The sequence below is a fragment of the Gorilla gorilla genome, chromosome 8 (genome assembly GCF_029281585.2).
Source record: "Gorilla gorilla gorilla isolate KB3781 chromosome 8, NHGRI_mGorGor1-v2.1_pri, whole genome shotgun sequence".
NCBI classification, from domain to species: domain Eukaryota; kingdom Metazoa; phylum Chordata; class Mammalia; order Primates; family Hominidae; genus Gorilla; species Gorilla gorilla.
Window position 1 is genome coordinate 69,296,904 of NC_073232.2, and position 27,859 is coordinate 69,324,762.

Sequence of the window (27,859 nt, forward strand, 5' to 3'; positions counted from 1 at the left end):
GAGACTGTCAGACGTATGGCGAGAGGTGTGGGAGGAAGATTGTGTTGTCGCGAGAACTCTGTCTTTGGGCCGTAGGTTAGTGTGGGGCCGTGTCTCAGTCCACCCAAGGTCTCCTCGGATCGCCTGGAGAGGTACTCGGACTTGGTAAGAACGCTGTGGGCCGGGTGGAGGCTCGATGACCGCTGGCCCGCTGGGCCCGGGCTTGTCCGCCCCTTCCCGACCCGACCGACACCGGGACCGGCCTGCCTTCTCCTTCCCTTCCCTTCCCTCCCCTCCACACGCCAGGCCCGGGCACCTCTTCCTGCCTGCCCGCCGGGCCCGGGCCTGTCTTCTCCCCTTCCCTCCACACGCTGGGCCCGGGCCTACGTTCTCGCCTTCCCGCCACACGCCGGGCCCGGGCCTGTCTTTTCCTCCCCGACCCTCCTCGTGCCCGGCCGTGGGCCTGTCCTTTGCTCCCCGACCCTCCTCACACCCGGCTCGGACACCTCCTGCTCCCCGCCGGCCTTCCCCTCTCTTTAGGTGTGACAGCTCCAAGTTTCCTGTTTCTCTCGCCTCTTGCTTGGATGTGGGGCGAGGCGAGGTCTGTTTTGCCGGACGGGCACAGAACATAATCCATTTCTAGCTTGTCAGGTGGAAATGCAAAGAAGATATTGGTTTTTTTTGGCCCTCTGTGTGCCAAACACATACTGTCACATTTAATTCTCCCAATAATCCCGAAAAGTAGCTTGATTATCTCTGTTTTACAGCTGAGAAGAGTAAGGCTTGCTCATTCATTGGTTCATTCCACCAACAATCATTTATTTGGTGCCTGTATGTTCAGGATGTTGAGGATAGCAATGAAAAAAATGGACACCTAATTCTCATGGAACTAAATTCTTGTTGTGGGGAAAACAATAATCATAATCTTACGTGGCACGGGATTTAACATGGAATGATGCCATCAAGAATGGCAGAAGTAGAATGACAGAAGTCAGAGTGCTGAATTTATCTGACCCCAAAGGCAGAGCTTTTCTACTTTTAACTGTGCCTTTTTGTGTCACTTTCTAATCAGGGTCGGGTTCACCATAGTAACTGCCTTTTGGATGGACTTAGCTTTCCACCACGCACTTGGTAATTTGGAACTAAGTTTATAGAGACTCTTGAGTTACTTATTGGAATGAGGATGGCACAGGAAGTCATAACTGGCCCATTTCTATACCGAGATCCCAGTGTGACATTTCCAAACTTTAAAATACTTGAGACCGTTTGAGAAAGACTTACCCTAAGGATGCAGTGGCTTAGGCAATTTACTTGGTTTTCTCATTTGAAGATTTGCTAGCTTGCAGATTTGTTCAGATAAGTAAATGAGATTATATATGTAAAGTCCAGCACAATAACATTCCTTTCATTTTCTCCTTTCCTGCCTTCCAGGGAGCCTTTGTCCTTGGGTCTCTGAGGAAAATCCTACTCTTTGAAAGTTTTGTGGTAGTTTTTATCTAAATAAATCTCTACAATTACATTATTGCCTTTGTGCAAACAGGCATTTCGGAAATGGAAAAACATGTTGAGCTATGGAAGGGGAGGAAGATGTCCTTCTCAAAGGGAGAGAAGATATTTTAGAACTACATAGTACCCCTCACCCCCCACCTTTTTTTTTTTTTTAATTAAATCAGTATAGCTGTGCCAGAATCTCAGGATCCGGTGTAGGGGTTTCATAAAACTCCATAGGATATCCTGACACATATCCCTCCCCCGGTTGAGAGTCCCTAAGTTAGTGTTTTATAATACTTTCCCTCACATAGTGTTAGCATTCAGAGCCAGTCATTGCTGCTGCTGATGGACTTTGAACTCAGTCTCTTGTTTCAAAGAATTAGTATTTTCTGCTTGGTTGGTGAATCTATGACACGAGTTCTCCTCTAGGTGGCAAGCTCACCATTGTGTTCTCAGAGACTATCACAGTAGTGTCAGTTTAGGTACTCAATAAATAGTTGTTGGATGAATACATAATACCTTAATACTTAATGATTCCCTCAACATACCAGGTGTGGTTAGGGACTTTGGACTCAGATCTGGGATTAAATCTTGGCTCTTCTACTTGGAAGTTTGTGACTGTAGGTAATATATTTAACCTTGTCAAGTCTGCTTTTTTTTTTTTTAATTAATGGTGATGATAATAGCCACTTTAATGGTTTGTGAGGGCTAATTGAGATAGTGAGTTTTTTAAAAAAAGGCTCGGCACATAGTAGACTAGATGTAAATACTTACTGAATTCATTTACTCAGTAATTAATTATTGAACACCTACTATACAACAGTGAACAAAAAGACAAAGTCCCCGCCATGTGGAACTTACCTTCTAGTATTTTTTCTGAAGGGAGATCAGAAAATAAATGGTTGCTACGTGCCAGACTGTGGTTAGTACTATGGAGAGTAATAAAGCATATTAAGGGGGATTGGAGACAAGACTTTTAAAAATAAAAGATGGTGAGGAATGGCCTCAATGAGAAGATGACCTCTGAGCAGACACCTGAAGGAAGTGAAGGCCTGGGCTTGAGGATACCTGGAGGAAAGCGCAAGGGCCCTGAGGCAGAAGCATCCTTGTTAAGCTAAAGGAGCAGCAGGAGGAGAAGAGTAAGGGTAGAGGGGAAGAGTAGGTAGCAGTCATGAGGTTTCTGCAAGAGTCCTGGAGACAGATGATGGTAATGAAATTGATGAACTTTATATCTGTCTTTGTTATATCTTGTTCTTTGACTAAAAGTAATAAAAATAGGTAATACTTCTATAGCTCTTAATGTGCATCAGGCACTATTTTAAGTGCTTTCCATATATTAGTCATCAGATCTTTCCAAGAAAGTATACCTAGCCTCAGAAAATGAAGATTTGTCACTCTTTAGGATATACAGTGGAATGTGCTGCTGGTTCAGAGAGCACTTTCTCAAGCAGTACTGAAATCAGCAGTGAATTCACTGCCTCTGTTCACATACTGGTTAGGTTGCAAAGGCAAGCCTAAAGTGTCGATAACAGACCACCCAACCAGTATGTATGCATTGGGTTAAGTTCAGTTTCATGGAAGAACTGTAGAAGGCCATGGCATTTTTTATTACTCTTCTTGCTATTTTTTAGTCCTTTTAAAATTTTCATCCAAGGTTTTCATCTTGACTTTGTTTTCATACAGTTATGTCTGGACACATTGCTTCAACATAGAACGCACATGAACAATGTGGAGGTCTAGGCTGGAATGGGGGCCCAGTTGACCGCTGTTGCTCTAGCTGGTAGGCATAATACTATCTCCATGCATGTCAGTTAGAGGAGCTGCCATATTGTCCTTCTTAGCTTATCTTCTTTGATTGTTAAATCATAACATTGCAATGCTTAACTTCTGATATGAATGACTCTACACTCTTAATCATTCTTTTTTTTTTTTTTTTTTTTTTTTGAGACGGAGTCTCGCTCTGTCGCGGAGGCTGGAGTGCAGTGGGCGATCTCCGCTCATTGCAAGCTCCGCCTTCCGGGTTCACGCCATTCTTCTGCCTCAGCCTCCCGAGTAAGTGGGACTACAGGCACCCGCCACAACGCCCAGCTAATTTTTTGTATTTTTTAGTAGAGATGGGGTTTCACCGTGTTAGCCAGGATGGTCTTGATCTCCTGACCTGACCTCGTGATCCGCCCGCCTCGGCCTTCCAAAGTTTTGGGATTACAGGCGTGAGCCACCGCGCCCGGACCACTCTTAGTTATTCTTACCCCAAGTTGTCATCCCTAATTTTGCTTGGCTTGATTAATCAAGATGTTCCTCTTTGGGGTTAGCAGTGTGTTTGGGGGCACCTTTGGGGCTTAATATGCCTCTTATGCAGCATTACCTAAGTGCTCTACAAATATGGCAGTTTGGTTCAGTGAAGTAGTGAGTAGCTCACAAAATAGGTTAAAAGGTTTTGTTGTCAGTTTGGTCATGGGTGAGAAGTTAAGTCTTTTAACACTGAGACAATTTCAGCTTTCAAAAGAAGATAATCTCAGGTGTGTTTTGAGCTTTATTTTGGCATTATTGTTAGTCCTCTAGGCTTTAAAGGAGGGAAAATATTAATATTTTATCACTTGTTGGCTTCTATGGGGAGAACCACAAAGTGTTTGCCATATAAAATCAGGATAAAATGGCATTATTACTGTGATAGTAGGTAAGTTAACATATTTTCCTATCCTTGACTCTATTATGGCAAGAAGTTTCAAGTTGAATATAGTCCCCCCAATATTCAACATGAAATTCAGTTAGAATTTCTGTGGTACTGCCAACTCTGAAGAAAAAATCCAGAGTTGGCTGTAAAATACAGTAAATGTGTCCCCTTTAACCCACAATCTTGCTGCTATTTGTGTGAATCCATGAAGCTGAGCTTTGTGGTTCTGGCAGCAGGAAGGACACTATCTCAGCACTTATTCTGGGATCATACTTTCAGTGGCAACACCCTTGCCAGCTTTGTCTTGTTTGAAAAAAGCCAAAAGTAATAGTTGTGCTAGAAACATTTTCTTTCTCTGAAAAAACCTTCCTGCATTAATACAGGCCTTAGTGGGACATCAAGTTGATTATCTATGTTCAAAGCAGAACTATACCATACTTACTGTGACTAGTCTGAACCTAAACATTAATTTATCATATATTCATCCGTTTGTCCAAAATGTCTTAGGCCTCTGTTGAATTTAGGGTGAAGCATTGTACAATTGCCAGGGACATTCTTCTCTTTATGTCGATTCAGTGGCACACATAGAATGTGAACGGTTGGTAATGACAAGGTACTGATACCAGGTTGTCTGCTTAGTATTAGGATGTACAAAGCTATTAATTCATAAATAAGACATGGTTTCTTCTCTCATGGAGCCCTCAGGCTAAGGAGGCAGGCATGTAACAATAGGGTAACATATGTTACAGGTGTCCTGCCGGAAACCCATACAGATTACAGTGGTAATGCAGGAGGGAGCAGCCAACTCTATTGGCCAAAAGTATTGAGGAGTGAGGTGCTCAGTCAGGAAAGGCTTTGTAGTTGGTGATGGTGACTTGAAAAGCAGATAGGTAGGGAGAAGAGGAGAGACTGGCATTGCTGACAGAACTGGCATAGCCCAGCTGCACAAGATAAACCAAACTATCCTATGCATAGAAAAGCTGTCCAGTAGATTAGGGTGTGGGAGCTGTTCTGGGAGACAGCAGGAGAGTCAGAGTGAGGCCAGGAAATAGACAGCTGTGATGGTTAATTTTAGGTGTCAACTTAACTGGATTAAGGACATCTAGAAACCTGGTAAAATGTTATTTTGGGGTGTGTCTGTTTCCAGAGGATATTAGGGTGTGAATCCAAATGGATTAGGTGGGGAAAATCCACCCTCAGTGTGTGTGGGCACCATCCAATCTGCTGGGGCCCAGAGAGAACAAAAACATTGAAAAGGCAGATCTATTTGCTGGAGCTGGGATACATTCTTCCTCTCCTGTCTTTGGACAACAGAACTCCAGGCTCCCTAGGCTTTGGGCTTCAGGATTTGTGTCATTGGCCCCCTGGGTTCTCAGGCCTTTGGCTTCAGACTGAGAGTTACACCATCTGCTTTCCTGGTTCTGAGGCCTTTGCACTTGGACTGAGCCATGGTACTGGCATCCCAGGGTCTCCAGCTTGCAGACAGCCTGTCATGGGATGTCTCAGCCTGCTAATCACATGAGCCAGTTCCCCTAATAAATCCCCTCTCATATCTATATCTGTATATATCTTTATGTCTATATCTATGTCTGTCTATATAATGTTCCATCTCTCTGGAGAACCCTAACTCAAGAGCCTTACTGCCTTTAAAAGAAATTTGGACTTTATCCTGTAGGCAAATGGGGAGCCATAGGAGAGCTACGCTGCTTTAGATGAGATGATCTACTTGGGATGGTTGGTTGTTGTTTTGAGACAGCATAGAAATTCTTGAAGCAGAAGAGAGGTAAAATACCTTATGCATTTTTCCCCTTTAGAACCTAAACATTTTATAAAGACACAAGGGCAAATACTGAAGCATAAGGGAGTAAAAAGCTACATGTAAAGTGGTCTGAGTGCAGAATTTTAGATTTTTGTGATTTTCTTTCTCCTTAGTCTTTTTATGTTTATGTAATATTTAATAAATCACATCATTATAGTAACAGCTACAGCTGGCTTGAGGAGAAACACAAATGAATATAACTGTGAAACTCAGTGAACATATACATAGGGGAGTAGCTGAAGACTTTACTGTGCTGGGGCGTTGGTCAGGATCTTTTAGAGAGGGAACAGAGACCGTTGGTTAAGTAGGTGATGGCCAACAAAGTTTCTTTGTATTTACATTGTGATCAGCCATTTTTCCGAGGCACATAAAATAGATGAAAGTTCCTGACATGAGTTATATTTTAATAGACTTAAGAATTCCTTCTTTGTTGCCATTGATGTAAATTAGTACAAAGGACCATAAAATTGTAACTTTAGTCATTCAGCAGTATGTCTGGTTTTTTTGTGTCTTTACGAAATGTATTATCCAAGGAGGGCTTTTGGAATTAGGGAGAAATTTTCTTATTTTTGATAATGAATGCCTGGATTGGGGTCCCAGAAATTGTATGCATCACAGACAAAGCAGGCACTTCCACTCTGTTCATCTGAAATCTAAGGGATACTTAATTTAGGGTAGTGGCTCCTTAGTGTTCCCCTTTGGTGTTTCTCATGTGATTTTGCTTTACTCTTAATATTAACAAAAACAGCTTTATATGCATAGACAACAGCAAGTATTTTACATTCAAAAAATCGACTGAAAGGTAATAGAATTACAACATTGTCTAGATTTCATCTTTTGGCCTGATTGCATATGCAGGCTATGAGGATTATCTTGGAGAAAAGGGAAAGCTAAAAGTACCATAGGCATGATAGTCACAGGTAGGTAGGGCTATATTGCCAGGCACTGTCCTAAACATTTTAATTCATGTAATTCATTATAGTTCATATATAATTCTCATTGAGTTGGGCCCATTATCGGGTGGAGCAAGTGGGGAGAGGAGAGGCTGGAGAGGAGCCCCAGGTGCCATCCGAGGTCCTTCTAGCTGGCCTTACCCTGGGAGGCCGGGCGGGGGCAGCAAGCGTCTAGCGGGGAGGCCCAGCGGCGAGGGAGCTGCAGGGGGGCTGCGAGCGCCAGCGGGGACTGGCTGGGAGCAGGGCAACAATGGGCGGAGTTTTCCGTTCCTCCCCGCCCTTGGCTTGAGCGCTCCAGCTCGCTAGTGGCCCGGGCGAGCTGGAGTTGCCGTGTGACGCGTGGGCGGGGCGAGGCCCGGGCTCGGGGACCTTTCGCACTCGGGTCAGGGTTAAAGCAGCCTGTCGCTTGCCGGGCAGCTGGTGCGTCGGTGACCTGGCCTGTGAGGTACGTCTGGCAGCCCAGTGGCCGTAGCGGGAGCCCTTGAGGCCGGTAGCCTTGCAGGGCTGGCGCCGGGCAGGAGCCGGGTCGCAGCGGCAGACTGCACACCTGCGTGTGAATCGGCGACCGGGGCGAGGGCAAGGGCTCCTGAGGCCGCTTGGAAAGGGCTTTTGGGAAGTCTAGAAAGCCGCATGAGTCACTGTTGCTTTCGTATTAGAAATGCCTTGCTTTCGAATTAGAAATGCCTTGCGGTCGGTTTTCAGTTACTACTTTAGAAAATTGATGTGCTGGGATTTATTGCCCTCAGTTGCTTGTATAAAGGTGGACAAATCTGAGCCTAGTAAACTCTTAAGTGTTAAATCTTAAAATGTTCAATAGTGAATTTATTATTATCTTATTTTAAATCTGTTGCGATATTAACGTTTGTTTGTGTAGTTTTAAAAAGATTACAGAGAACCAGATTCTGGATTTCAGAAACTGCTTGTCTTGATAAGGAATTTAAAATGGGCTGGGGCTAGGGTAAGATGTATATAATCCTTGAGTTAATGAGTTGTATAAAAAACAACCTTTAGGCCGGGCGCGGTGGCTCACGCTTGTAATCCCAGCACTTTGGGAGGCCGAGGCGGGCGGATCACGAGGTCAGGAGATCGAGACCATCCTGGCTAACACGGTGAAACCCTGTCTCTACTAAAAATACAAAAAAATTAGCCGGGCGTGGCGGCGGGCGCCTGTAGTCCCAGCTACTTGGGAGGCTGAGACAGGAGAATGGCGTGAAGCCGGGAGGCGGAGCTTGCAGTGAGATCGCGCCACTGTACTCCAGCCTGGGCGGCAGAGCTAGACTCCGTCTCAAAACAAAAAAAAAAAACCAAAACCAACCTTTAAAAAAAAGACGGAAGAAAGAACGTGTGAAGTGAAAAAAGTCTCAAGGTAAAATTGCAAAATATTTTTTAACAATTTTTTTTAAACTAAAAGCTTTACAGACGGTCTAATGCAGGTTGTCTCATCAAAGATAACCAAATTGTCAGTTAGTATTTCGAGTGTAGTACTCATAGAACACATAGGTATCCTGTGGATAGATGCTGCGCTTGGCCTTTTAGCAATGACTAGGATGCCAGGCAAATAAGTAAAAAGTAGAGGTCTTTGGAGGGGCAGGGGCAGGTGGCAAGGGGGGCAGAGAATGTGAGAGTTGGAAGGTGAGATTACAGATGATCTAGTCTGAGCTTTCATTCTTACAGACGAATGAAGCCTGGAGTGGCTGTGATACAGACGTTGAATCAAAACTATTTGCATTGGTATTTGGCAGTGTTTTGGTTTTTCTGAGCCTATCATGACATACAAGGGTACTGTTTATTTATTTATTTATTTATTTTGAGATGGAATTTCGCTCCTGTTGCCCAGGCTGGAGTGCAATGGCTGCGACCTTGGCCCACCGCAACCTCCGCCTCCCAGGTTCAAGCGATTCTCCTGCCTCAGCCTCCCGATTAGCTGGAATTACAGGCATGCGCCACCACGCCCGGCTAATTTTGTATTTTTAGTAGAGACAGGGTTTCTCCATGTTGGTCAGGCTGGTCTCGAACTCCTGACCTCAGGTGATCCGCCCACCTTGGCCTCCCAAAGTGCTGGGATTACAGGCGTGAGTCACCGCGCCCGGCCAGTACTGTTTATTTTTGTTAGTGTTATCCAAGGCAGAAGATTCTGAACAATTGTGGTTATAATTTACTGAGGACTATGAAAATTGACTGAAAATCTTAACGGAAGTTATTTCAATAGTAATCCATTGGAATGTTAATTTTAATCACTAGTGTTGGCAAGTAAAAATACTTTACAGGTGATAATACACTAAAGGAAGAACAAGCTCATCTGGGAGAGAGAACCCAGGACTAGACCTTGGGAACTGTAGTTCTAAACCCAAATCTTACCCCTTCTGGCTGTGGCCCTTCAGATGGGTCACTTAAACTATCTGGGCTTTTGTGGCTTCATATGTAGAATGAGAGCGTTATATTAAAGAGATGACCAAGATTTTTTCCAGCTTTATTTTTTATTTTTTTAAAGAGGCTTGTGAGGAGCTATTTTTCAGCTTTAAATTGTAGTTTGTGTGGGTCACAAGAGTTAAAGCTCTTTGGAAATTTTATGGTGAAGCCATACAGTAATGACTTAGCTTCATTACATAACCACTTCATTTGTGGTTAGTTGCTCAATTCTGGTGCCATGATCTTCAGACTTCACAAATAGATTTGTGCAAAGCATTGTGTAAGCATGGCATATATAGTTTAAAGAATTCCTCGTTGCGGAAACTCCAGGTTTTGTTATTCGTTTGAAGGGTATGTGTGTTTCCTCCTCCTTTACTTCCTCCACTCCCAAATTTAGGACAGGGATACTAGAGGCAGGGAAGTTTTAGAAAGCACTTAAACTTTTAATGTTGTCTCAAAACATAAACATTTAAGGCAGTCCTCTTTTGAAGATGGTAAGGCAATATTTTGGATTATAATGGTGAAGATAAAAAGACATTTTTAGTAATCTTTTATTGATTTGAATATTAGAATCAGAGCTGATTTGGTCCAATCTTTCTACAGGTAAGAAAACAGTCAAAAATATCCATACTTGGTATATATTAGAGGATTTAGACTATTGAGTTTTTGGAGTAAATAAAAGATTGCCTTTTGCTGTGCTGTATAGTGAAAGACTAGATGGAAATCTAATATTTATTAAATAAGCAAGACCTCCTTACCCCTAAGTCTGTGAGTCTGTATTCCTCACATATGAATTAGGAAGTTAGGTTCCACAAGGGCAAATGGTGCAAGGTCATAGCCCTGATAAATGGCTAAAGGATTCTGTCAGGTCCTGTTCACAGCCTGTCAGCTAAACCTGATAACAATAACCACTGCAATGTGGAGGGCTTACGGTGTGCAGGCGCTAGGATAAGTGCCGGTAGACATATAATATCTCACTTTAACCTTACTGCAGCCCCTCTGTAGCTACCATCCTTGTCTCCCTTTTTCCTGAGGAAGTTGAGGCCCAGAGAGATTATGTTTCTAGCTCAGGGGTCTCAAGCTTGGAGACACAGCCATAACTCAGGTTTGTCAGACTCCAGAGTGACCTCTTAACGGTCATGCTTGCTACTCTGGCTCTTGAACCTGAAACAAATGGTGAATAACTGTTGAAAATGGCCATGTGAACTAGTTACCTCATACAAGTCTCTTTGGATGTAACATTTCGTACAGCTGGCTTAGGTTCATTGTGATTTGAATTCACCCATGGTTGGGGCTCTTCATTTCCGGCTCTGAAGGCTTCCTCTTCATCACAGTGCAAGAGGGCAAGCCTTTGCATAGCTCCTTTCTTGGCATCTGGGCTCTGAAAGCTGACAGTGCTCTAACTGCGCCACAGGGAGGAGGAGGGACAGAGAGAGCCAAAGGCAGCAAAGGGCAAGCATCCTGGGACTTACCATAAAGAAATGAAACAGATTTTCTTCGTGGCTGACAGATGAGTTCTCAAGATGACTTTTTGAAGGATAACACTCCTTTTAATTTGAAAAAATGTGATAACTGTGTGTGGAAAAATCAGTTTTGTAACTTTTAAATCTCATCCTACATTCTGTCTATAGCTGATAAGGGCAAAGTCCAATGTGTGAACTCTTGCTGTATTCTACTCTTATTGTGTAATATTAATACTTGTGATTGAATTGAGAGGACTTGCTTTAGGAATCTAGTAATACAGTCAGCACTGTATGTATTTGAGTTTGTCTCCCGTATGTTCCGGAATTCTGGAGTTTTGACATTGTGAAGCAACAATTTAATTTTATTGATTCAATTTTACACTGTGCCAGGCATTGTGGCATTCCACACAAATGGTGAGAAGCTAAAAGTGGGAAATTTGGCACGGGTGAAGAAGGCTGGGTAACACATTTGAAAGACTGCTAAACAGGTCTTGCATGACTGGCCTAAGTGCAAAGTGAAGCAGCCCATCACGCTCCAGCTCTCCAAATCGGAGCCTGCATTTCACCCATGTGATACAGGTATTTTTCATAGTCCCTGCAGTGAGTTCCAAGTGCACACTAATGCTTCTGCCTAACACAGGCAGCTTGTGGCATGCAAAAGGAGGCTGCAAAGTAACCACTGTTGGTGTGTCCAGGGTTAGAAAAATTTCCACAGGGATTTCTGTGAAATCCAATTAAGGCAGCCCTTTCTTTTTAATAGATGATTATGGAGAAAAGAGACTGACGAAACAAAATCAGCAAGGGGAAGTTAAAAAATTTCCTGAATTGTTCAGTTTCTTGTGGAAACTCTAGTTCCTGAATCCGAGTCTTTTGCTGAGATAGTGTACAGAAAGTTTGTTTTGCTGCTCTTCCCACTTCCCTCAGAATACATTATTTCTGAGGGAAGAACTCACCACTTTTGTCTCTATCCAGCTTTCAGCTAGGCACCTGGCCCTAAACTTAGTCTTAAAGATGCAGTCAAGGCCTGGCAAAGTTCCTTTGTCTGAAATGGGCAGTCAGCCACTTGGAGGACTCTACACTGGGTAGGCCACTTTTCACCCCAAAGCTGGCTTCTCCAAGAAAGTCATTGCTTTCAGGACTGTTAGGAAGTTATTTGATATATTGCCTAACATGCCTCCTATTAATGTTTTTTACCCCCTTGTGTCTGTTCCAAACAAATTTAATTCTTCTAGTTGACAGGTCTCCACATACTTGAGAATGGTAATCATGTCCTCCTGGAGACGTCTCTTATCTAGGCTAAACAGCCTTCCTTCCTGGAGAAGTTTTTCATGGTTTTGAGGCCTCTCTCCCTTTTCTAAGTGCCCTCTTCTAAAGCGTGTTACTCATAAATAAGTTTTGAATTTAGTCTAATAAACATGGAACAGGCTAATCCTGTGACAAACACTATACTTTTGGTAAATGTAGTCAAATAGTATGTAAGTTATTTTTTCCCACAGACCCAGCACACTGCGAATTCATAGAGAATTTACTTTCGGTTAAAGATTTCCACCCTTTAAAAAGGAATTATTCTCTTCCTTGCCCTCGCTAATTAAAGTGAAAAAACTTACATTTTGTTTTGTAAGATTGAACAGCTATGTAGAGATTGTTTTGGGATCTGTTTCTGTCACAGCCCCATGTTACCTCCAGCTTTAATGTTTGTCTTGTATGTTTTCATACAGGTAATTAGGAAAAACAGGGATGTGCCTTTCAAAACTTTACAAACTGGCCTTAGTCTGTCATCCTTTGAGTATTTTGTAAAAAATAATCTTATTATTCAGTTTAATTGTGCTTCTCTTTAGCTGATATTCACTTTTTCCACAGTGATAACATATAGTCTTGCCACAAGTCTTCTGTCATCCCTTTGTGTCTACAGCATTACCTTGACTTGCCAGTTTAGTAAAACAATCCAAAAGGAAATAACTGGTATCACAAGGCTTAGTGAACCTATTCTGAGCTCTAGTAATCACTGCCGTCATTTTCTCAGTGTTTAAAAATCATGTCATTGTTCTTCCAGTAGCTTTTGTCAAGTTTTACGTTATGGCTTTACTGACACTCATGTGTTACAGTCTCATTTTATCATTATATGCTGTTCTTCCCATTTGTGTTTCCTTTCGCTCCTAAACCCAAGCTTCTTAGAGAACTCTGTATTTACCCACACCAATTTCTGTGTCTCCTTTATATGAGAATCATGAAATCATTTTGTCACATATAATCTGTTATATATAATGCACATTCTTTTATATATTATATATTACATATATTCTCTCTATATAAAACATGTATCTCTATATCTGTTATATTCTTTTTTGTTGTTGTTTTGAGACAGAGTTTCACCCTCTTACCCAGGGTGGAGTGCAGGTGCAATCATGGCTCACTGCAGCTGCGACCTCCTGGGCTCAGGTGATCTTCCCACCTCAGCCTGCCAAGTAGCTGGGACTACAGGTGCACACCACCACATGTGGCTAATTTTTATATTTTGTAGAGACGGGGTCTGGCTATTTTGCCCAGGCTGGTCCCGAACTCCTGGGATCAAGTGATCCACCCACCTTGGCCTCCCAAAGTACTAGAATTACAGGTGTGAGCCACCGTGTCCAGCCCTATGTTATATTTTTGAGAACTTCCTAGCTGTGAAGTCATTCTTAAGTTCTTCCTAAATAAAAAAAAAAGTTCTACCTAAAAGGGGGAAATTAAAAATTCCGTCTTCTAAACAAAGTGTTCTAAACTTGATTGCAGCATATTTTGAAAGTAATCAAAGATCCTTCTGTACCTTTTAGTCTTCATCTCTAAATCTACAAAGAGGAACACATGCCTCATATGACTATATGTGTGTTATAAATAGAAAATGATATTCTAATGTTCTTTTAACTTTTCAGGACATTGTATGCTCTTTGATTCAGGACAATTAGTGTATTTTTCCAGAAATAGCTATTCACATGTAAAGTGTCACTAAAGTAGATTATAGAGTTTTATGGCAGGAACAGTGGTAGAGGGAAGGGAGGAGACAATATTTATTAAGAGTATCTTATGTGCTAGGTTTGGCGTTGGAAAGTAATCTAAGTAGTTAGTAATGGGAGTTGGCTGGAATGATCATTTGAGGGATGATTGAAAGGTGGTTTTTGGTTGTAATTATGGTGCTATTTATATATATTTTTTTCTTTTAAAGGAGCAGTGAGGAGAATGAATACCTTCCAAGACCAGAGTGGCAGCTCCAGTAATAGAGAACCCCTTTTGAGGTGTAGTGATGCACGGAGGGACTTGGAGCTTGCTATTGGTGGAGTTCTCCGGGCTGAACAGCAAATTAAAGATAACTTGCGAGAGGTGTGACATGTGCTTTTCTCTTCTGTTGTCTGGACTCTTGACACAGGGCTGATTAGAGCATGGCCAAGGACTTGGTCTCTCCGTGCCAGCAAAAAATTTCACCCCATGCCTTGCGTGGTCTACTTGGTCCCCGTCAGTTGCCTGATATACTGGTGCCTTTCATCCCAAGGGGAAATAAGGCGGATGCTAGAAGAGTCTGGAAAACCCTGTGCCATTCTAGAAAATTCTATTCAGCATGCATTTTTGATTACTCCTCTGTGTGATTCCTCAGGCACTGTAACCAGTAAAAATATGAAATGAGTGAGCAGTATCCTCTCAGCTGCATCCTCTTGATTGCATGAAGGATGCACTTGAGCATCCTCCCCATCATCTTTTAGCTGGTTAATGGCATTGTTCTGTAAATGACTATCTGTTAGGGCAAGCCAGAGTGAAATCTGTTGTTGGTTCCAGTAGTATTTTGTTGTTGTGTGTGTTAGACCAAGTATTACATGACTTTGAAACACAACTTTATTAAACAGAAAAAAATGTGTTTTAAAATACAGTTTCTTATGTATATTGTCACGGATAATTTATGGCCTGTTTTGACTTTTTCCCTTGGGATTTTTATATTTAGCCCTGTTGGAATCACTGTTTATGCTTCCAGAAATATTAGTTTATAATTTTACTTAAATTGTCTACCCTAATGGTCTTTTAGCTGTTGACATGTGGTGGCACATCTCTTTACTAAATTGGCCTGCTGTAAATGGACCGCTCATTCTGTGGGGTGAGAAAAGAGATAAGGGGCTAACTATTAAGTTAATACTCTGTCTTTATTCTGCTGATAAACTTGTAAAACCCTAGGTTTTTAAATTATGTGGAAAACTGAGGGGGTCAGTATTTCCTGGTACATTCTTGTATTTTCTCTTGATTAGGACACCCAAATTAAACCTAATCCTCTTAGAAGGCTGGGTATTGAAGGAGGATTTTAGAGTTTAGGTATGCCTTTATGGCTAGGATTCTTAAATTGGGGTCCATAGGGCTTTAGTGGGTCCTTGGGTGGGCTTTGGAACACTAAACCCTGAAATTATAGGAAAAATCTTGAAAATATACATTTTTTCTGGGGAGATACTTCATAGATGTCATTGGATAATTAAACGGATTTGTGGTCCCCCCAACCCCACCCCCCAAAAAAAGTTTTAGAAACTCACTATTCTTTGGGAAACATCATTCTTTGGGATTAACACTAGGAAGCTAACATGTATGTGTTTCCTAGGTCAAAGCTCAGATTCACAGTTGCATAAGCCGTCACCTGGAATGTCTTAGAAGCCGTGAGGTGTGGCTGTATGAACAGGTGGACCTTATTTATCAGCTTAAAGAGGAGACACTTCAACAGCAGGCTCAGCAGCTCTACTCGGTAAGGTGACTGCATGGCTAGAATTGGTTTGAGCATGGCTTCTGGTTGCCAGAGAGTATCTTCCTTGTAATGCAGTGTTAATATAGATCAGATAGAAGTTTAATCTCAAGTGCTGTTTGGTAACTTGAGTATATCTGGTGCTTTTGGTGTCATTGTGGCTAGTTGGTTTCATTTTTCTTTTAGTTATTGGGCCAGTTCAATTGTCTTACTCATCAACTGGAGTGTACCCAAAACAAAGATCTAGCCAATCAAGTCTCTGTGTGCCTGGAGAGGTAATGACCCTTTTTGCGTATTTTAACTTTTGACTCTTTAACTTTGGTATACTAAAAGAAAGTCGATTTTGTAACTCATTGCTTGTGTTATATTTAACTTCTGTGTTGCTAGGATAAGATCATTCTGCTTCATGTATTTAATATTATACTTGCTGATACATGAATAAGCCATCTATCTTTGGTTGAGTTTCTTAGAGAAGTGTAATCATTTAAAATTACTCACAATTTGGCTTTTGTTTTAGATGAAGTTGATGAAACAGATATTCCTTAAAAATAGCCAATTTTGTTTTTTTTTCCCCAGACTGGGCAGTTTGACCCTTAAGCCTGAAGATTCAACTGTCCTGCTCTTTGAAGCTGACACAATTACTCTGCGCCAGACCATCACCACATTTGGGTCTCTCAAAACCATTGTGAGTAATCTCATATGCTTCACTGGGCACTTCTCATATCTGTGGCCTCACAGCTGGTCTTAAAAAAAAAATTGCTATGAATAGTGACTTTCTTGAGAATTTGATTAGCTTCAAAAATTTCATGTTCTCAGCTGGGCGTGGTGGCTCACGCCTGTAATCCTAGCACTTTGGGAGGCCGAGGAGGGCGGATCATTTGAGGTCAGAAGTTCGAGACCAGCCTGGCCAACATGGTGAAAACCCATCTCTATTAAAAATACAAAAAAATTAGCTGGGCGCCTATAATCCCAGCTACTTGGAAGGCTGAGGCAGGAGGATCGCTTCAAGCTGGGAGGCAGAGGTTGCAGTGACCTGAGATCGTGCCACTGCATTCCAACCTGGGCGACTAACAGTGAGACTCTGCCTTAAAAAAAAAAAAATTCATATTCTGATTAAGTTGCCTAGGTTGGTAGTTCTTGGAATGTAGTACAGACTCAGTGATACTCTTTGGAATGCCTCATGTATCTCTCTAAATACTTTTGAAATATTTTTTGTAAAATTTATGGCTTGAATAGTTTTTAATAAAGAACGAAATGTTTGGGTCTTGTTAAAAGTGGTAATACAACCAATTCTGGTAAAGATTTTTTATATAATAGTTATGTGGTAGAGTATTCTCAAATTTGATAACTACTTTATAAGTCATGGAATTTAGTGTGAACAGTATTTCTTTTTTTTTTTTTTTTTTGAGTGGATACAGCACATGTTTCAGAGAGCACAGGGTTGGGGGTAGGGTCACAGATCAACAGGATCCCAAGGCAGAAGAATTTTTTCTTAGTACAGAACAAAATGAAAAGTCTCCCATGTCTACCTCTTTCTACACAGACACGGCAACCATCCGATTTCTCAATCTTTTCCCCACCTTTCCCCCCTTTCCATTCCACAAAACCGCCATTGTCATCATGACCCGTTCTCAATGAGCTGTTGGGTACACCTCCAAGACGGGGTGGTGGCCGGGCAGAGGGGCTCCTCACTTCCTAGTAGGGGCGGCCGGGCAGAGGTGCCCCTCACCTCCCGGACAGGGTGGCTGGCCGGGCAGGGGGCTGACCCCCCCCCACCTCCCTCCTGGACGGGGCGGCTGGCCGGGCAGAGGGGCTCCTCACTTCCCATTAGGGACGGCCGGGCAGAGGCGCCCCTCACCTCCCGGATGGGGCGGCTGGCCAGGCGGGGGGCCGAACCCCCACCTCCCTCCCGGACAGGGCGGCAGGCTGGGCGGTGGGCTGACCCCCCCACCTCCCTCCCGGACAGGGCGGCAGGCTGGGCGGTGGGCTGACCCCCCCACCTCCCTCCTGGACGGGGCGGCTGGCCGGGCTGAGGGGCTCCTCACTTCCCAGTAGGGGCGGCCGGGCAGAGGCGCCCCTCACCTCCCAGATGGGGCGGCTGGCCGGGCGGGGGGCTGACCCCCCCACCTCCCTCCCGGACGGAGCGGCTGGCCGGGCGGGGGGCTGACCCCCCCACCTCCCTCCCGGACGGAGCGGCTGGCCGGGCGGGGGGCTGACCCCCCCACCTCCCTCCCGGACGGAGCGGCTGGCCGGGCAGAGGGGCTCCTCACTTCCCAGTAGGGGCGGCCGGGCAGAGGCGCCCCTCACCTCCCGGACGGGGCGGCTGGCCAGACGGAGGGCTAACCCCCCACCTCCCTCCCGGACGGGGCGGCTGGCTGGGCGGGGGGCTGACCCCCCCACCTCCCTCCCGGACGGGGCGGCTGGCCGGGCGGGGGGGCTCCTCACTTCCCAGTAGGGGCGGCCGGGCAGAGGTGCCCCTCACCTCCCGGACGGGGCGGCTGGCCGGGCGGGGGGCTGACCCCCCCCACCTCCCTTCCGGACGGGGCGGCTCGCCGGGCGGGGGACTGGCCCCCCCACCTCCCTCCCGGACGGGGCGGCTCGCCGGGCGGGGGACTGGCCCCCCCACCTCCCTCCCGGACGAGGTGGCTGCCGGGCGGAGATGCTCCTCGCTTCCCAGACGGGGTGGCTGCTGGGCGGAGGGGCTCCTCACTTCTCGGGCGGGGCGGCTGCCGGGCGGAGGGGCTCCTCACTTCTCAGACGGGGCAGTTGCCAGGCAGAGGGTCTCCTCACTTCTCAGACGGGGCGGCCGGGCAGAGACGCTCCTCACATCCCAGACGGGGCGGCAGGGCAGAGGTGCTCCCCACATCTCAGACGATGGGCAGCCGGGCAGAGACGCTCCTCACTTCCCAGATGTGATGGCGGCCGGGAAGAGGCGCTCCTTGTTTCCTAGATGGGATGGCGGCCGGGCAGAGACGCTCCTCACTTTCCAGACTGGGCAGCCAGGCAGAGGGGCTCCTCACATCCCGGACGATGGGCGGCCAGGCGGAGACGCTCCTCACTTCCCAGACGGGGCGGCAGCCGGGCAGAGGCTGCAATCTCGGCACTTTGGGAGGCCAAGGCAGGCGGCTGGGAGGTGGTTGTAGCGGGCCGAGATCACGCCACTGGACTCCAGCCTGGGCACCATTGAGCACTGAATTAACGAGACTCCGTCTGCAATCCCGGCACCTCGGGAGGCCGAGGCTGGCAGATCACTCGCGGTTAGGAGCTGGAGACCAGCCCGGCCAACACAGCGAAACCCCGTCTCCACCAAAAAAATACGAAAACCAGTCAGGCGGGGCGGCGCGCGCCTGCAATCGCAGGCACTGGGCAGGCTGAGGCAGGAGAATCCGGCAGGGAGGTTGCAGTGAGCTGAGATGGCAGCAGTACCGTCCAGCTTCGGCTCGGCATCAGAGGGAGACCGTGGAAAGAGGGAGAGGGAGAGGGAGAGGGAGAGGAGAGGGAGAGGGAGAGGGAGCAGTATTTCTAATGAAATGGTAATGCTTTAACATTTTTGAAATTTGGAATTATAATTTCACTTTTTTGGCAGCATAGCATAAATAACATGATTCAATTATCTCTATTTCGTAGCAAATTCCTGAGCACTTGATGGCTCATGCTAGTTCAGCAAATATTGGGCCCTTCCTGGAGAAGAGAGGCTGTATCTCCATGCCAGAGCAGGTAAAATATCATTTTGTTTTTGGTAATTGAGTCATTACTTGGCTTATACTTCCTTTGGGTTTTATATAGCATTAAAAAAATGCTACTATTTGTAAAAAGGCACCAGTGGCAATGAGTTAGTTTATGAAATTGAATGCTTCCCTTGAGACCTAATGCCAAATAGAAATTTAGATGTCTTGTCGGGGCTGATTAACAGAAAAAGTAATTATCAATCAGTTCACAGGAAATTATCATTAGCTGTCTTACTGATACTGGTTCTCTGTGAGCGATCCTCTTTATAATTTGTAGAGATGATTTATTTCTAAAGGAATGGCAATGTGAATAAAGGTTTCTATATGTTTTAGTTGAGAAGAGCCCTAGAGATCAGCTGTGTGTCTCTTGTTTTATAATTGTGAAAATTGAGGCTCTTGGAAGGCACATGATTTGCCCAGGGTCAGTGGCAAGCCAAGATTAGAGAGTGGCTCTTCTCTTTTTCTGGTGAACTTTCTACTGCATTTGACATTCCTTGTTTTGTGATTAACAGAAGTCAGCATCCGGTATTGTAGCTGTCCCTTTCAGCAAATGGCTCCTTGGAAGCAAACCTGCCAGTGGTCATCAAGCTCCTTACATACCCAGCACCGACCCCCAGGATTGGCTTACCCAAAAGCAGACCTTGGAGAACAGTCAGGTCTGTTGCTGCTTTTATTGTTTCTACAGTAGACACAGCAGTAGGTGGAGTTAGTTACTAATCAGTAGTACTATGTGTCATTGTTAACTTTTTGGTTGCAGTCTGGAAACATATTTATTAATAGTCTCTTCATCATAGAAAGTTTAGAAAATAAGGAACTCTTTATCATAGAAAATTTTAAAAATAAAGAATTTTATATTTAAAAAGCCCACAAACCCATAATCTCAACACAAAGAGAAAAACACTGTAACAATAAAAGTGAAGTATTTATATACTTCAGTTTTCTATACATACATATTTTAAAAGAACCATTCTGTAAGTCCTGTTTCGGTAAGTAGATTTTTTTTTTCACCAGGATAACATGAACATATTTCTCTGTCATTTAATTTCTTCTGTAAAGTATTTAATAGTATATAATTGATTGGCTGTAATTTAAATTCAAGTTTTTCTGGATATAAAAAAGGATTCCCTAAACATCCAGGAGCCAATTATTTGTGTGCATTCTTGATTAGTTCCTTAGGAGTACATTTCTAGAAATTGCATTCCTAGATTATAATTCTGCTTACCCTTTAAGACTTTGGATACATATTGCCAATTTGGCTTCCCAGGAAGTTGCCAACAGTTTATAGTCTGACCAGCAGAATATTCAGGGTACCTGCTTCCCTGAAACCTAAGAGTAATAGTCATTTAGGTTTTTTGCTCTGAATTTGACACAAGCTTTTGTTTTTTCTTCCATTAGTAAGGAGGTTGAGTATTTTCTTTTTTCGTTTTTTTTTTTTTTTTCTTTTTTCTCTTTTTGAGACCGAGTCTTGCTCTGTCTCCCAGGCTGGAGTGTAGTACCGGGATCTCAGCTCACTGCAAGCTCCGTCCTGTGGGTTCATGCCATTCTCCTGCCTCAGCCTCCTGAGTAGCTGGGATTACAGGCGCTTGCCACCACACCCTGCTAATTTTTTGCATATTTTTTAGTAGATACGGGGTTTCACCGTGTTAGCCAGGATGGTCTCTATCTGACCTTGTGATCTGCCTGCCTCGGCCTCCCAAAGTGCTGGGATTACAGGCGTGAACCATCCTGCCCGGCCCAAGTATTTTCATGTTTATTAGGCTTCTTTGATGACTTGCCTGATCATATCCTTTGCTTATTTTTTGTGCTTTATTTGTAAAGGCATATTATACCCTTTTCTATCAGATAAGAGTATCTAAATAGAGAAATCCCTTGCCTTTTGGCTTTGTATACTTAAATTTCAAAACACTGGGCAAGACAGTAAATATGCAGACAGGGCCGGGCGCGGTGGCTCACGCCTGTAATCCTAGTACTTTGGGAGGCTGAGGTGGGTGTATCACGAGGTCAGTAGATCGAGACCATCCTGGCTAACACGGTGAAACCCCGTCTCTACTAAAAATACAAAAAAAAAAAAAAAAATTTAGCCGGGCGTGGTGGTGGGCGCCTATAGTCCCAGCTACTCGGGAGGCTGAGGCAGGAGAATGGCTTGAACCTGGGAGGCAGAGCTTGCAGTGAGCTGAGATTGTGCCACCGCACTCCAGCCTGGGCGACAGAGCGAGACTGTCTCAAAAAAAAAAAAAGTGCAGACAGAATCTCCAAAGCAGTCATAATTGTTCTGGCAAACTGATACTGTGTACTTTTTGTGTAGACTTCTTCCAGAGCCTGCAATTTCTTCAATAATGTCGGGGAAAACCTAAAGGGCTTAGAAAACTGGCTTCTCAAGAGTGAAAAATCAAGTTATCAAAAGTGTAACAGCCATTCCACTACTAGTTCTTTCTCCATTGAAATGGAAAAGGTTGGAGATCAAGAGCTTCCTGATCAAGATGAGATGGACCTATCAGATTGGCTAGTGACTCCCCAGGAATCCCATAAGCTGCGGAAGCCTGAGAATGGCAGTCGTGAAACCAGTGAGAAGTTTAAGCTCTTGTTCCAGTCCTATAATGTGAATGATTGGCTTGTCAAGACTGACTCCTGTACCAACTGTCAGGGAAACCAGCCCAAAGGTGTGGAGATTGAAAACCTGGGCAATCTGAAGTGCCTGAATGACCACTTGGAGGCCAAGAAACCATTGTCCACCCCCAGCATGGTTACAGAGGATTGGCTTGTCCAGAACCATCAGGACCCATGTAAGGTAGAGGAGGTGTGCAGAGCCAATGAGCCCTGCACAAGCTTTGCAGAGTGTGTGTGTGATGAGAATTGTGAGAAGGAGGCTCTGTATAAGTGGCTTCTGAAGAAAGAAGGAAAGGATAAAAATGGGATGCCTGTGGAACCCAAACCTGAGCCTGAGAAGCATAAAGATTCCCTGAATATGTGGCTCTGTCCTAGAAAAGAAGTAATAGAACAAACTAAAGCACCAAAGGCAATGACTCCTTCTAGAATTGCTGATTCCTTCCAAGTCATAAAGAACAGCCCCTTGTCGGAGTGGCTTATCAGGCCCCCATACAAAGAAGGAAGTCCCAAGGAAGTGCCTGGTACTGAAGACAGAGCTGGCAAACAGAAGTTTAAAAGCCCCATGAACACTTCCTGGTGTTCCTTTAACACAGCTGACTGGGTCCTGCCAGGAAAGAAGATGGGCAACCTCAGCCAGTTATCTTCTGGAGAAGACAAGTGGCTGCTTCGAAAGAAGGCCCAGGTGAGCATAAACATCAAAATAGCAGTGGTTTGAGTTTTATTTATTTATTCATTTATTTTGAGATGGGGTCTCTGTCACTCAGGCTGGAGTGCAGTGGTGCGATCTCAGCTCATTGCAACCTCCCCTTCCGAGGCTCCAGCCATCCCCCTGCCCGCACTACAGCCTCCTGAGTAGCTGGGACCATAGGTGTGCACCACCATGCCTGGCTAATTTTTTGTATTTTTGGTAGAGATGGGGTTTTGGCCTGGGCTGGTCTCTGAACTCCTGAGCTTAAGAGATTTGCCCGTCTTGGTCTCCTAAACTGCTGGGATTACAGGTGTGATCCACCACACCCAGCCTAGAGTTTTATATTTCATAATCCCAAACCTTGCAAAGCGGCCAGCCAGATCCTTAAATATGTTAAATACTAAATTTGGAATGGAGGATTTATGATTTTTTTGTGCATTTTCCAGGCCTAAGCCCTATCCTTCAGGAAAGAAAAGAATCTAGCCTGTTTTATTGCTATTTATGGAAAATATTTGGGGTAGAAATAACAATTGTCACCTTTGTTTTTGGTTGTTACAGAGAATGGCCAACATTTAAATTATTCTCTGTAGACCCTATTTGGAAGATAAGTTGGTCTCATGCCTCCTAGTTTTCATGAAGCAACCTACTCTTTTCTTTTATTGCAGGAAGTATTACTTAATTCACCTCTACAGGAGGAACATAACTTCCCCCCAGACCATTATGGCCTCCCTGCAGTTTGTGATCTCTTTGCCTGTATGCAGCTTAAAGTTGATAAAGAGAAGTGGTTATATCGAACTCCTCTACAGGTGGGTACATGCCACCAGCATGAAAATTAGATTATAGCTATTTATAAAATAAATGTTTTGTCTTACATATGAAGTCATACTTGGCTCACTGAACCATATCCCTTTTAATAGTATGTATATTAGGCAAGTGAGGGTGGGACGGGGAGCTCATAAAAAGTTGATGTATTTTAATTGAATTTGCTTTATGAACTAACTAGGCATACTTCAAAATGAACTTTCAAGATGTAACCGTTGGGAATTTTCAGATCCCATGTGGATTCTAGTAGTTTATATACCTACCTCAAAGGTGGGTTTGGTTCCAGGCCACTGCAATAAAGCAAATATCCCAATAAAGTGAGCTACACAAATACTTTGGTTTCCCATTGCATATAAAAGTTGTATATAATACACTATAGTTAAGTCTGCAATAACATTATGTCTTAAGAAGAAACCAATGTACATACCTCAATTAAAAAGTATTTTATTACTACAAAATGCTGATGGTCATCTGAGCCATTAACACATAATCTTTTTGCTGTTGGAGGTTCTTGCCTTGATGTTGATTACTGCTGACTGATTAGGATGGTAGCTGCTTGAAGGTTGGGATGGCTCTGTCAGTTTCTTTAAATAAGATAATGAAGTTTGCTGCATCGATTGACTTTTCCTTTCACGAAATATTTCTAACATGTGATGCTGTGTGATAGCATTTTATCCACAGTAGAACTTTCAAAATTGGAGTCAAACCATGTTGCTGCTTTATCCACTAAGTTTATTTAATATTCTATATCCTTTGTTGTCACTTCAACAATACACAGCATCTTCTCCAGGAGTAGATTCTATCTCAAGAAATCACTTTCTTTGCTCATCCGTAAGAAGCAACTGCTCATCTGTTTAAGTTTGATCATGAGGTTGCAGCAATTCAGTCACATATTCAGGCTCCACTTCTAATTCTACTTCTCTTGCTGTTTCCACCACATCTGCAGTTACTTCCTCCACTGAAGTCCTGAGTTCCTCCAAGCCATCCATGAGGGTGGGAATCTGTTTCTTCCAAACTCCTGTTAATGTTGATATTTTGACTTCCTCTCATGAATCATGAATGATCTTAGTGGCACCCAGAATGGTGAATCCTTTCCAGGTTTTCAGTTTACTTTGCCCAGATCTATCAGAGGAACCTAGGTAGCTAGGGCCTTAAAAAATATATTTCTTAAATAATACTTGAAAGTTGAAATTACTCTTTGATCCATAGGCTGCAGAATGGATGTTTTATTAGCAAACATGAAAACATTAATCTCCTTCTGCATCTCCGTCAGAGCTTTTGGGTGACCAAGTGCACTGTCAATGGGTGTAGTATTTTGAAAGGAATGTTTTTTTCTGAGCAGTAGTTCTCAACAGAGGGCTTAAAATATTCAGTAAACCATGCTGTGAACAGGTGCGCTGTCATCCAAGCTTTGTTGTTCCATTTCTAGAGCACAGGCAGAGTAGATTTAGCATAATTCTCAAGGGCTCTAGGATTGAAGCACTGGCTTCAACTTAGCCACCAGTGGCCAGGTGCAGTGGCTCAGGCCTGCAATTCCAGCACTTTGGGAGGCAGAGGTAGGAAGATTGCTTGAGCCAAGGAGTTCAAGACCAGCCTGGGCAACATACAGAGACCCTGTCTGTACAAAAATTAACAAATTAGCTGGGTATGGTGGAGCGTGCTATTGTCCCAGCTACTCAGGAGGCTGAGGTGGGAAAATCTTGTGTCTGGGAGGTCAAGGCTGCAGTGTGCTATAATAGCTCTGCTGCAGTCTTGCCTGGTTGACAGAGGGAGACCCTGTCTCAAAAAAAAAAAAAAAAAAAAAGAGTCACTGGCTGTGTTAGTCCCTAACAAGAGAGTCCATCTGTCCTTTGAAGCCAGGCATTCACTTATCTCTCTAGCTATCAGTTCTAGATGACTACTTCTTCCAATAGGAAGTTGTTCTGTCTGCACTGAAAATGTTGAGTGTAGCCAACTTCATTTACGATCTTGGCTAGATATTCTGGATAACTTGCTACTTCACCTTGCATTTTTGCTATGGAGATGGCTTCTTTCCTTAAACCTCATGAACCAACCACTGCTAGCTTCAAACATGACTTCTGGTTCCTGACCTCTCTCAGCCTTCATAAAATTGAAGAGAATTAGGGCCTTACTCTGGGGTTACGCTTTGGCCTAAGGGAATGTTGTGGCTAGTTTGATCTCCTATTGAGACCACTAAAACTTTCTCCACATCAGAAATAAGGCTGTTTGCTTTTTAAATCATTCATCTGTTCACTGGAGTAGCACTTCTAGTTTTTTTCAAGAACTTTTCAGCCAGAGAATGAGAAGCTGAAAAACAACAAAAAACTTTGCTTTTGTGCTCACAGCTTGGCTGGTCCAAAAGGCCTGCCCAGCTTTCAGCCTCTCGTGGCCTTCAACATGACTTTCTAGCTAAGTTTAATCATTTCTGGCTTTTGATTTAAAGAAGAGTGAGAGATGGGGACTATTCCTTTTAGTTGAACACTTAGATGCAATTGTAGGGTTAATAATTGGCCTAATTTCAATCTTGTTTTGTCTCAGGGAACAGGGAGGCCTGAGGAGAGAGAAGAGAAATGGGGAAAGGCTGTTTGGTGGGCATTCAAGACATTTATTGATGAAAAGTTTACCATCCTTAATGGGCATAGTTCATGACACAAATGCTTAATTTGTAAAAAATACAGTGTAACAAGGGTATACCTGTATTGGGAAATGAGAGCTTTAAGGCAGGGAGAATTTGGTTTTGTTCTTCAGTGAAGTAACATCATCTGTGGGTGTCTCTTTACAGATGTGAAGGAATGGACAAGAGTTGAGCAGCCTTTCTGCTGATTATCACACATCATGAGCTGAGTTGACTGCAGCTTGCCAAATCTTTGTGTTTCTGGGTCTGACCAGTTAGCTTAGTTCTTCTCCTGCCTAATTTTGAACTAGTAAAGCAAAGTGAGTCATCAGATTATGAGTTACTGTTTAAAAGAAAAATGCTGTTTATTCATGCTGAGGTGATTCAGTTCCCTCCTTCTTACAGAAGTATTTTAATTCACCCCACACTAGAAATGCAGCATCTTTGTGGACGTCTTTTTCACAAGCCTCCAAGGCTCCTTAGATTGGGTCGTTACTAAAAGTACATTAAAACACTCCTGTTTATCGAAGTATATTGATGTATTCTAAAGCTAGTAAACTTCCCTAACGTTTAATTGCCCTACAGATGCTTCTCTTGCTGTGGGTTTTCTTTTGTTAGTGGTCTGAAATAATGATTTTCCTGTTCTATTAATACATAGTGTATTTTGCACAAAAAAATTAACCTGGTCAATAGTGATTACCAAAATATATATTAATAATCTTGGCAATTTTTGACATAAATTATGAAACATTTTAGCCCACGTTAGTTCTACATTATTCTTCACTTGAACTCGGCTACTGCAAATTTTGTCTTTCTGTAAATGTTATTAAAATATCCAGTGAGCTCTTTAGAAGGACTCAGTATTATTTCAAGACTATTTTTGAGGTAATTCTAGCCTTTTAAAATATTCTACAGACCTACGGGGCTTAAAAGAACCCCAGTACCGACTAAGCAAATAGGCAAAAGACATGTTGGAAATGTAGTATAGGACTTGAAACAGTCACTATCATAGGGATAATTGGTGCATCCTGTGTAAATGGAAGCTGAGCTTGACACCTGGTGCTTTTAAGTAGGGATAAAGTCATCCTCTCACTGCAAGCACAGCATACCTGTACCTCCAAAAGTGACGTTTTAGTGAACAGGACGTTTTCAACACTTGTGCCTTGGGGTGTTCATTGAAGCTTTGTGAAAACTACTGATGTTTTCTCAGTCTCCTTAAAGTTACGTCCATGCTTTAAAATGTCTGTGTAGGAGAGAAGTGGGGTTTATAATGTTTTCTCTAAGATATCTTTGCTGCTTTCCAGACTTTGAAACTATTAAGCTTCTTAACTGCCTCTTACTGGAAATACTTCTGGGGAAACTTCATGGTCCCAAAATGTCATTGCCATACAGCTTCACTAGAGTTCTTTGAACCACAGCTGAAAAGAGCTTTGTATTATTTTTTAATTCCCTCCCCAGATATCATTTAGGAGTATTATATAAAGGTGGTGGGCAAAAACAATGTAAGGAGCCTTTCCAGTTATCTTGAGTTGCAGCTCTGTAGTTTCTTGAGGCCAAACACACTGTATTTTACAAGTCAAAATATAATTTACATTAATCACTATGTTAATGAGTATGTAAAACATTCTTTTGCATTGATGAATTTTGTATCTGCTTCCATTAAAAGCATAACAGCCATAGTTGTTGTGTGTTATTTTTAAAACTATTTGTCACAAAGTGTGGTGTGGTACCACATAACGTGGTAACTTTTGGTTAGTAATCCAGCTGAGAAACAGCTTGAACATAAAAATAACATCAGTGTATTTTATGAAAAATTAGCAAACAATAGGTATATTAACTTCCATTTTCAGTCTTTTATAAAAACT

General features: G+C 43.3%; 1 protein-coding gene across 5 annotated transcripts; it reads left to right on the top strand.

The window, feature by feature from the left end:
• Positions 1-27,673, top strand: NCOA4 (nuclear receptor coactivator 4). 5 transcript variants are annotated; one of them, XM_055353099.2, is made up of 10 exons: positions 1-144; positions 13,991-14,145; positions 15,398-15,538; positions 15,722-15,810; positions 16,112-16,220; positions 19,163-19,252; positions 19,776-19,919; positions 21,569-22,552; positions 23,224-23,364; positions 26,163-27,673. In XM_055353099.2, exons 2-10 carry the CDS (start codon positions 14,005-14,007, stop codon positions 26,166-26,168), a joined length of 1,845 nt encoding a protein of 614 aa, XP_055209074.2. In that variant the 5' UTR covers positions 1-144; positions 13,991-14,004; the 3' UTR covers positions 26,169-27,673. The 5 variants fall into 5 exon arrangements, with proteins under 5 accessions (XP_055209074.2, XP_063566189.1, XP_063566190.1 ...); XM_063710120.1 differs by lacking the exon at positions 1-144 and adding an exon at positions 7,253-7,361; XM_055353098.2 differs by lacking the exon at positions 1-144 and adding an exon at positions 11,214-11,367.
• Positions 27,674-27,859: the final 186 nt, after the last annotated feature.

Excerpts from the sequence above, each read along its gene's own strand:
- NCOA4 (XM_063710121.1), top strand. The coding sequence starts at position 14,005 with ATGAATACCTTCCAAGACCAGAGTGGCAGCTCCAGTAATAGAGAACCC. Across the intron at positions 16,221-19,162 it reads TTGGGTCTCTCAAAACCATT|CAAATTCCTGAGCACTTGAT; the intron begins GTGAGTAATCTC and ends TCTATTTCGTAG. Across the intron at positions 19,920-21,568 it reads AGACCTTGGAGAACAGTCAG|ACTTCTTCCAGAGCCTGCAA; the intron begins GTCTGTTGCTGC and ends CTTTTTGTGTAG.